The 10,984-nt window shown below is 41.0% G+C and overlaps 1 protein-coding gene across 1 annotated transcript; it reads right to left on the bottom strand.

Annotated features, from left to right (window-relative positions):
• Positions 1-1,141: 1,141 nt before the first annotated feature.
• On the bottom strand, positions 1,142-7,079 carry BLOC1S6 (biogenesis of lysosomal organelles complex 1 subunit 6). The gene is made up of 5 exons (XM_057369915.1): positions 6,854-7,079; positions 5,993-6,137; positions 4,867-4,954; positions 4,178-4,264; positions 1,142-3,422 (listed from the first exon to the last, which is right to left on the bottom strand). Exons 1-5 carry the CDS (start codon positions 6,918-6,920, stop codon positions 3,303-3,305), a joined length of 507 nt encoding a protein of 168 aa, XP_057225898.1. The 5' UTR covers positions 6,921-7,079; the 3' UTR covers positions 1,142-3,302.
• Positions 7,080-10,984: the final 3,905 nt, after the last annotated feature.

Genomic DNA, 10,984 nt, shown 5'->3' with positions numbered 1-10,984 from the left:
CAGCTGCACATTGAGCTGGCAGTAACCTGGAGTCCCACGTAGACACAGCACAGGTCACTCACCTCGGCCTGACCTGCACCAGAATCACGATCACTACAGTRTGTGATGAAATGACCACCGATACTTCATCTGAAATGTCTCTGTTACCTGCAAGCATCAACCCTAAACCCTAATCTAGTGGTCCTTTTCAGAAAAACAGCAAATAYATAAAGCATAATAAAGTAACACCAAAACACTAGATCAATAGTTAACAATAAATGAGCTCTGATAAAGTGCATTCCCCAGAGAAGGCTCTTTTTTCAAAGCTGCTGAACACCCACCATTCCTGTGTTTACTGGGCAGAAAATGTACTGAAAGCAGACACAAGCTGGTATCTTTAAAAGTGTGACGTGGAGAGTAGACATCTTTGTTAATACAAGGGACTTCTCCAAAGTGAAAAAAAAAAAAAAATTATAGTTACATCCTTTAGAACACACAAACTGTCTATTTTTACAATATTTATGAATTTCTTAACTTCCTGTTCCCAGCTGTCTTAGTATAACCAGAGTGCAGCCTTTTCCCATTTTTTCTAAGAGGTTGATCCTCATCTCTGTTCATGAGAAAATTGTTGGGCTGGTTTTTTAAGTGTGTATTTTTAGGATGGTCTTTAAATATTGCAGTATTTTCTTTATGCTACCATGCATATTTCCCCACAGACTGCTTACAGAGAAGCTCCACAATTTGAATTTTAAAAAAATTACTTCAATAAACGCCACAATTCAGAAACATTTCACAAAGCAAACATAAAGGAATAACACAGCTGTAGCACAGAGCCCTCCACAGGGAGAGGTAGGAGCTGTTGTGAGGGCTGGGCATGCACTGCCTGACCCTAACCTTATACTACGCCAGTTATCTACTCAATAAATAACTTTTTATAAGATCAAGCAAGACTAAATGTATACAGCAGCAGAACTGTTCACTCTAGCTGTGCATGTTGATGCAAGCACACAATTTTAGATGTCAGTATCATTAAATTCACCCAATGCAGCATTTACTTTTATGAATTAAGACACAAGTATTCAGTAGAACCACATCCTATAAAGATAATGAATTGTAGTTTTGACCAAGTAATTTAAGGGCACATTAGCAGATGTAAACTGGACAAACTTCCTCCTATATATTTTTATTAATTTTCTACACTTTATTACAGAAGGTCATTTAGTAAAATTAGATCCTTATTCATAGAAACTCCAGATTTTCCCATACTTTTATAAGAAAAGTTAATAAATGATATTTTTATGTGTGTGTATGTGATTCCTCGGGCAAGCACTGTCAGCTTTTATTCCTTTGATTGGAAATTATTCCAAATGTTGAAATGTACCAAATTTCAAAAGTATGAATTTCTATGAATTTCTTAGAATTCTCTAGTTACAGTTAAAATAACCATGATTGTTTTGGAAACAAAACYGCAAACCACAGTTCTTTGGAGAAAAACAGTTCTTGACAGAGACAGAGACAATATGACTTGTTACACAGTAAACTGGATTCTAGATGAGGGCATATAAATCAAGAAATATCACAAGAATTCAATCCTGATTTGGAYACTAAGGCAGCTAGTTTAACGTTATACTTTAATGAAAACTGTTTTAATTTCCAGAATCTGATTTTGAAATTACATTACAAAATAAAACACTTAGACAACATTTAGTTATGTACATTCTGCTCCAAAAAACGGACTGTGGAAATTCTTYACATTTCTCTTAGAAATACATAMAAACCACAGCAGAGGCCAACAATCCACTGGCAATTAACAGACACAAGTCAACTTAAGGGAAAAAAATCTGTGGGAAGTTTTAATCTAATACTGTTTCAGTGACAGCATTTCAGTGTCTCTTCAGACTGCTTTAAGTAGTTTGTTCTCCTTGCCCCAAAACAWTATCCCAGTTTACCTTGCATGATGGATGGGTACTTACTAGAATACATCTTTCACAGAAAAAGATGATAAATATTAAGAACAGGAAATTAGGAGTTCAGAAAGTTACACTACAGAAAGTCCAGGTATACACAGGTGTACRCTGTGTGAATCATCTAAAACAGAASAAAAAGTAAAATTGASTGTGCCTCTGGGATACTACCTAAGAAGAAACACAGATATAAAATAACTAGTTTGTTAGACTGTAGGGACAAATAATTTAAAGCTCTTTTGCCAGTCTAGACAACTTGTACATTCATTTGAATGGGASTTCACACCATTGGAATTACATTCAGAAAAATGGGTATCAATCTCCATTCCAAATCTGCCATCAGTACACTGTAATAATCATCAGTTTGGGGGAGGGCAGTATAACAAAAAAKCTCTTATACAGCTCCAAAGTGCAAATGATTMATTYTTTAAGGAGAAAACATTAAATGTARTAGTTTTCCTATAGGTAGCTGAATTTCATGTGAAGTGGAAATTTTTTAGTTTTGGTTATGTTTTATTTTGTCACGCAAGATGAAGAAACTTCAACTTCTAATCCCACAAAAATATGCTTGGACCACACAGGTCTTCCTGATAAACTATTACAGTAGCAACAGTTCCCTGGTTTAACTTAATTGATTAYGGAAGCACAAACTCATTAATCTTCACAWTGTACACAYGTCAATTTTGACACACATCAGRTGTTCTGCTTCACCCCTGCCAATCAGTTCAGCGGGGAACTTATTCAGAAGTTACTTTAAAGTTACTTTAGAAGTTACCTGATGACAAAAAAAAAAACAAACATTGCAATGAAATTAATTTTTAGGCAAATACAAGTGTTTCCTTCAGTTCATCAGAGATGGATCAAACTAAGGCGGCACAAGAAGTTGGTATTTATGATCAAAGACATCCCACCAACTGCCTGAAACAAAGCAGTTTCAGTGAAAATGCAGGCACTGAAGTCTGGTGATGAGAACTGAACTTTAAGTTGTATTCTGCATTTTGTCTGAAAAACATGCGCCAGTCCTCAAATATCTCTCAGAATTCTTTACACCAAAAGAACAGATGAAAACAAAAATGGATAGACACTTAAAACTATGATGCCTAGTTCTCCTATATACATTTATATATATAAATTAATTTACATTATAATAATATCAAACCGCATAGCGTTACAAAAGAAGGCAACTTGAATGGCTGAAATGAAAAAATGTAAATGTTAACAACTATTATTACCACTCTGGAATTTATAATACTATAGACTGTTGTTACCAACAGCGATAGCCCAATTTAAGCAAAATCTGCCTTAATTCCAGTGAATGCAGAAATCATTAATTCAGTCATGTTGTTGCATACTCTGCTGTCATGTCCTCTTTGCAGGTTTTGCTGTTAACTGTTTCTCTCTTTCAAGTTCCTTCTCACGTTGCTGCTCCCGTTCCAATTCTTCCTTCTGCCTCTTTTGTTGCAGCTTAAGTGCTCTTTTCTACACAGAAAATACAAGAAAATAATTTTTATAGATATATTTGAGTTTGAGTTTTAAAGATATATTTACGTTTGAGCTACAAACAGAATCCCTCCCATTCTCTCTCTCTCCAACACACCCTCCTTATGACTGAATGTAACATAAACTGTTCATTTTCGCTTCATTCCTCCCATTCAGAAATGGCAAATTTGTGATCTACACTGGGAAAACACAAACTGGAGTCCCTTCAGGCTCACTAGAAGTCATCCTTTGGGTATACCTGACAAGATTCTTACCATGTAATTTACTGCCTCCAAGAAAAATTCTCTTGTTGAACACACTGAAGGACTAATCCTGCCAGAGACTGTCTACATAGCATGAAGTCCGTGGACTTATGCCACTGTTAATGGTATGTTAAACAGAAGGAGAAATTCTTACATTTGTGACAATCTAGTTTCCATTGAAAAGAAACTACAACGATTAAGAGATCTACTTGGAATGGAGTGGATTAAGCAACAGAACAAGGCATGACTCTTACACCATCTAAACATGAAGATGACACTAAAAGTTAGGAGTATTTCAGAGGTGTAAGTTGCTTGAGCTCCATTAACAGCAAGTGAAAGTTTAAAAACATAAATGGCTCGGAGCTACTGAGAACACCCTTTTAAGGTAAAATTCTATTTTAATCAGAATTTTTAGCATGCATACAAAAGTTGGAAGTCAATAATATATGAGTAATAACTGTATTGGAAAGTAAAAATATTTATCCCACTTACTTTTAACTTTGATGTTTTCTCGTGGATCATCATCATTTCATTTCTAATACTCACTAACTTGTTGTGATAGTGTTTAGCTTCTGAAAACTTAAAAACCATAACTGTTAAAGCAGTGACTGTCAAGTTAGAATAGTTGTTTTATAAAGCTACACAGCAAAATAACAATCAAAAACATAGTGATTACCAGAAGAATTTGATAATGGAACAAACATGTTAGAAGTTTATGCATAAAATTTGCATATTATTTATATTAATATAGAAAACTACTACTTCTCAACAGTTGCACCCAGTAATCTACTGAATTAATCACAAAATAGAACAAAAATATTACCATTTTATGCACCATATATAAGTGTTTCATGCACCCTTCCTCCTAGTCTGGGGCGCTGCAGAGCTCATGCTGGAGCCTCAGTCCTACTGCCAAAGTGTGTACTTTTGCTTTGGCTACTGGCTTTGAACTGCCACCATCACTAATGCTGCCTGACTGAGCCTGCTCTCTCTTCCCTCTGCCCTTCCTATTTAAGGAAAATATGCTGGTTCCCACCCTTTCTATAAATTTGTCCCTAATATCTGTACTGGTTTTCTTTTTGTAGGTCATTAAGATCAAGGAAAAGACACAAGCTGCTACTAATACTTTAGCAAGAAAATCTACACTAATCTAGAATTTAAAAGGCATTACTGGTACTTACCAAAGCGTTTATATCAAGAATGGAGTTACACTCTTTGAATTTTGAAATTTCTTGTTCTAATGTTTCTAGCAATACCACTTGGTTCTGTCTAAAACAAAAATAAAGATGCATAAATCCAAAGTAAAGCAGCACATTTGCTTTTCAACAAGCCRTTAAAATACACTTAATCAAAACAGTAAAAATACCAGATTCCTCTTAAGCATTGCTTGGTGATTTCAGTCAAAACACAAGTAAATGATTTTAGAAAARTCCAAGCTCTTATTTGTTACACAARTTCAGCTGGCATCATACAGCATGGATAGYCAGGATGAATATCCCAAAATCCTGAAGAGGCACTCTCCAGGTTGCAGTGGTTGACTGAAAGGAAGAACAATTAGCTCTTGACTTTCCACTTGGGTGCCTCTGTGTCACGATGCAGGACTAAGTTATTTCTGTACAGAAGCTGCGTGGATTCCTGGTGCTTGYTAAGGATCCTCCATCCCACAAAAATCAGCTCAAGTCTTTCCAGACAAGGGCTGTCCTTGACAGCAGCAGAACCACATCACACTTYGTGAAACCCAAACCCATGTACCCTGCAAAACCTGAGATGGATCTGTGTAAAGCTCTTTCCAGTATCTCTGTATCCATGGCAGATCTGCATTTAAAATCAGCTACTGTCAGTAATCAGCRAGATATCAGTRTACAAAGAACTTGTATCTGTTTAGCTCCTTACTTGCAYTTTTCAAGTGGTTTTAAACACAGTTTAGAGACTGAACAACAAACAATATATCTCACTACAGGCTGTCMTGAACAGAAACTGCATGTCTCCAAGCAAAATAAATCCAGCTTTCAGCACCCTTTTCCACTACAGAAGTGAACAAGCATTTAAGAATTGTACATGTTTTCTGGTCTGCTTGGCTTGGGGATTTCAGTCTTCTAGTGTTACACATTCTTCAGCCAAAGTGCTCRCAGGCTACACTGCAGCTTATACACCCCCTGGTACTGCCACAGACCACTGAATTATTCAGGCTGCTCTAGTACGGGCAGAGAAATACGAGAAACTCTATTCCAGTTAAGGGGAGCTGGTTGAAAAAAGCAGCAAACTAAGCATGCACACATATGAAGTTGGTCTGAAAAATCTGCTTACGTAAGTTCCTGCAGGGCTGATTTTGATCGCTGAAGATCAGGCAGATAATGGGAAATCAATCCTTCCGTTAGCTGCTCCACAGCTTTCTCATCTATTAAAGGCAGATCTTCTACAACTCCTTCATCTGGAGATGCATCACTGGGACCTACACCAAAGAACAGCAAGGTTGAATGTGACAGCTCAGCACACACTGCRAGTTTCACCTAGAGCAACTATATTTTCCTGTTTAAAAATTAAAAGCATTAAAACACTTAAGTTAAAATTCTCTGTCCTTTTTCAACTAAACTGGGCTTTCTTTCTCCTCCTCTTTTTTATTCCCCCCTTATTCCCAGTCCTATATCACATGCTTCTTTRCAAACTCTTCTATGTGAATACCAGCAGAATAGGAAGAGGGAAATATGGGTATTCCAAAGACATCTTACAAAAATAATTGAGCACTYCAGCCTACTGAAGAAAAAAATGGACAATATGAATTGTTCTGACTATGCACTAAGAGTACCTAAACATTAACAGCCCCCAACTTTGCTTTCAAAGTGAGAGAACAAACTAGGCTATGAAAGGTCTTCGCACGTCACTCAAAACACACGAAGAGCTCATTGAAACACGACGTGCTGAACTCCAGGAGTTTGCAGGAGTTAGTCCACAGCTACTGTAAGTTTCGTATGGGCACGCTATGATTATTTTTTGTCTGCAGAACTTGTGGAAGACAAAACCCTTTAACCTACAGCCTCCTCCGCCCGGGATAGAACGCTGCCGGAGGCAGCACCGGCAAGAGCCCGGCCGTAGGATCGGGAGCAGCCCAGACACTCCTCGGGCCTCCCCGCCCCCGCATCGCGCCCGGCCCGGGCTCCCCTCACGTACCCAGCGAGGGCCCGCGGTCACCGGCGGCCGCCGCCTCCTTCCCCTCCGGCCGCTCTGCACCGCTCATCGCTGCCGCTCCCGGCGCCCTCGGGCAGGGCAGAGCAGGGCAGAGCCCGCGGCAGGCGGGGTCCGGCTGCCCTCACCGAGCGGGGCGGCCCGGCACCCCCCGGCCCGCGGCCCGCCGCCGCCGCACCATAGAGCCCCGGCGCGCTCCGGGACAGGGCCGCCGCGGCCGCGGAAGTGACGCGCGAGTGACGATGGAGACCGGACTGACACCGCCGGGGCGGTCTTTCCGCCGCTCCCCTCCGCTCGCCGCCGCTCCCGGGGATGTCTGACCTGTCCGGGGCGGTGCGGGTCCGCCTGGCCCCGGGAACCGCCGCTGGGGCCGCGGCCGAGCCTCGGTGTCCGCCGGTTCCAGGCCCGCGGAGGCCCCGCTGTGGTGCCGCGGCCGCACAAAGCGGAGGTGCGATGGCACCGAATCAGCGTGCGGGGAGAGCGGTGCCAGGCGGGAGCAGCACAGCACTGCCCTGTGAGCTCTGCTGCCACGGCACTAAACAACTAAAACCACTCCCGGTGCTCTCTCTTAGAGACATCCTTGCTCTTGTGTGTAATAGATTCGTATTTTACTCTGCAGAAACCGCCCAGACCATACACGACTCGTAGCTTTTATTTCTTTGGAAACAATTAGCTTTTGTGAATGGGTTTTGTCTCTGCATCTCCCCCAACAGTCTGCAARAGCARTAATAACTTGACACAGAWTAGTTTGAGTTGGAAGGGACCCAGAAGGRTCATAAAGTCCAGTTCTTAAGTGAGTGGCCCATACAGGGATCGAACCTGCGATCTTGGCGTTATCAGCACCCCGATTTAACCAACTTGCAAGTATATATATATATATATATATATATATATATTTGATTTTTTTATGAAAAATCACTTTTCTATGATAGGAGAGGATTTATATGTTTTTGCTTCTTTTACCTATACGGGTCTTTTCAGGAAAAGCACGTGCAGCTGTAGCAAGAAACTAATGAAGGAACACTCCGAAAGTTTTTTTAATGCAGTATTTTCATAATTCTGGAAATCTTCAAGATTAAATTAAATTCAGGCAGTCCCCTTACTCCTCTTCAGAAACAGACCAAGGCAAAAGAAAGGGCTTTTGAGATGATATGTCAACCTTAAAAACATTTTTAACAGCAAGATGGTTGCAAATTCATTCGTATTTTTCTTCATATGCATATTCTAATTAATGGTTGATTACAATTATGTCACTATTCCATCATCAGATTAAAAGCTTACCCATTTTTCTTTTTCTGCTTTTTTAACGAAGCAACAGAAAGTTGTTAACTAAGTTAAACACTCAAATTCTTAATTAAAACTGGTTAGCAATTTTACTTTCTTTTGGTGGAAGGAAAAACACAACTTTTTTTTGCAAGTTTCACTGGGAAAGACTTCTCAGTTTCCAGATGGAATTTCTAGTAAGAACAAGTGAGATAATGACTCTGAAAGAGTCTCACTTGAGATGTGGGAGTTTCAGATTTGTGCTCCTGCTTTGCCTGTTCCAGGCCTTCCCACGTCTTGCAGAAATAGACTAAGGATTGGAATAGAAAACTGGTATCTGGTTTTCTAGACAAATTAAAATTTAACTATTTATCAACTCAAACGCTCCAAAAAAGAGATTGATAGAAAACTTTTCTTGTTCCTTTTCTTCTGCAAAATATCCTCTGTTTCACAGTAACTATTTCCCAAGTCCTATGTGTGTAATGCTATTAACACCAAATAATCATGTTCCATTTTGTTGTTATAACTGTGTTCAGAAACCTTTCATGCCACACTGTCACATACGCATTTTGGATTTTATTGTTGCAACTTATATAAGCAGTTACATATATTGCAACCRTGCCCCACCCTAGAAATCAGAATGAAAATGGGGTAAAATTAGCTTRACTTGTATAGAAAATTGGATCAACTTTGGACGTGCTGCATCAGCTCAACTTCAGATGTGCTGCATGACCTCAGGGATGACAATATGGAGAGGAAATACTTCACATTAATAGGTAACCTCTTMAAGACTCTTTGTCCTCATTAATTTAAGGAGACTAAAGAAAGAGCAGAGCCTTGGCGGTCACAATAAAGAAATTGAGTAGAGCAGGCTATTACAAAATGTTCTGTTCAACAGATGCTCATCTTATCAATGTATGACCTGGTTCTTGACAGTACTTCAGATCTGATCTTAGTTATTCAGTAAAAGATGAGCTGGCAAACCTTGGGGCACTGGTTTAGTGTGYGAGTCCTCCCAGCTCATTACCCTTGCTCAGTGCTGGAAGTTTCTGTTCCTGTAGAAGTGGCAAAGCTCCAGTGCAAAGCCCAGCATTTTAAGACAGTTTTAAAAGCAGTTGTTTTGGTGGCTCCTGGAACCTGGCTGCTCACGTCTRTGTGTGCTCACTCACTTGTGCTGGTACAAGTGGTGAAACTCTTGAAACACAGAGTGAGTTAAACCACCCAGAGAGAACAGAAACATTAAAAACGGGTGAACTGGAACACAGCTGGGAGYGCTTTCCTAGGCAGCAAGGCTGGCTTAACAGGTTCCCAGCTTTGGCTGCTCATTCTGACTCCCACGCTGTTCATTGTCCCCTCAGTTGTCATATGGATGTCTATGGGAATTGAGATCATGGAAGCAGGCTCAGTTACACAGAGAAATATATCCAAAACCCTYCCCCACTGCATTGTTTAATTCTGTCCCATTTCAGGGACCCAGATCATCATCTGATCCCTGAACAATTGTGCTGGTAGGGGAATTATGAGGTGTGTGAAAGGACAGGAGATGGCACCACTTTAGCCACCTGAGGAAGCATAACTTGAGATTACATGCTCGGGAAAACCGCCACATTGTAAAGGGGCAAGGGAGCTCTGACAAAGCGTCAAAATGTCTATTTTTGGACATCATTAAGAGAACAACAATAAGCAACCTCCACCCAAGGCCAGTTTACCACACAGGACTCCCCTCCAGAGCCAGTTCCAAGAAGGGGCTCACTATCCTGCAGCCYCGATGCTGCCRGAATCTGCAATCAGCCCTTAACCAGAAAGGGAGTGCCCTTCTCCAAAGTCCTGCRTTTCTATACAACTCTCCAACCTTCAAGAGATGTACTCTCATCTCTGGGCATGATACCCCCAGAAACGTTTATGGCATAGGGAAAGGTGGTTGTAGACAGATGGGGGTTAGGTCTCTTTCTCCAGGCAACAATTGGCMRAATGAGAGGACACAGTCTCAAGYTGCACCAAGGGAAGAATAGGTTGGATGTTAGAAAAAAGTTCTTCACAGAAAGAGTGWTAAAGCATTGGAATGRGCTGCCCAGGGAGGTGGTGGAGTCACCRTTCCYGGATGTGTTTAAAAAGAGATTGGATGTKGCACTTGGYGCCTGGTTYAGTTGAGGTGCTACGGCATGGGTTGGACTCGAAGATCTTGAAGGTCTCTTCCAACCCTAATGATTCTGTGATTCTGTGAGCTGAMTGACTACCGTTACAGAATGTGGCCATAGGTACAAACTGGTGCTGAACAGGTGTAGGCTGCAAATCAGAAGAAAATTTCTAGTACTSAGACTAGTGAGGAGGGGGAATAACCTGTCAGAAAAAATAATAAAGGCAAAAATCTAATTACTTTTAAGTTAGAGCACAGTTGTGAAAAGAATATAAAACATCGGGGTCTCGGAAGTTTTTTTCTCCTTACATCCTTCAATGAATGGTTAGAAAAGCACATGAAACTTTCTRTAATACTGCCTTAACGGAGTTACAGGAACGGTGCAAAGAGCTAAGCAGTGACAGAAGAAAAAGAAAAGCAACACAATGCAAACTTGTGCCTTTCAAAATCTGAAGCCAGCGCACGGAATGATGCAGTTCAGGCTTCCAGAGTACATGAAAACAGCCTCTTGTCTATCACAGACCACCACACCTGCATTGTATGGCTTTGGCAGTTCCTAGCCTCTATCTCTCATGGCTTTTACCACTGAACACAAATGCATTTAGGGACGGGAACAGCCCCTCAGGTCACCCCGAGGGTCGCTCGGGCGGCCCCCCCGCTCCGCGGGCAGCGCGGGCGCGCCGGGGCGGCGGCACCGGGACTCGAACCCGGGGCCA

Source organism: Malurus melanocephalus, unplaced genomic scaffold (genome assembly GCF_030028575.1).
Source record: "Malurus melanocephalus ecotype Western Australia unplaced genomic scaffold, MMel_1.1 scaffold_116, whole genome shotgun sequence".
Classification (NCBI taxonomy): Eukaryota; Metazoa; Chordata; class Aves; order Passeriformes; family Maluridae; genus Malurus; species Malurus melanocephalus.
The sequence above is the reverse complement of the archived record's forward strand: the minus strand, read 5'-3'. Positions and strand labels throughout refer to the sequence as shown.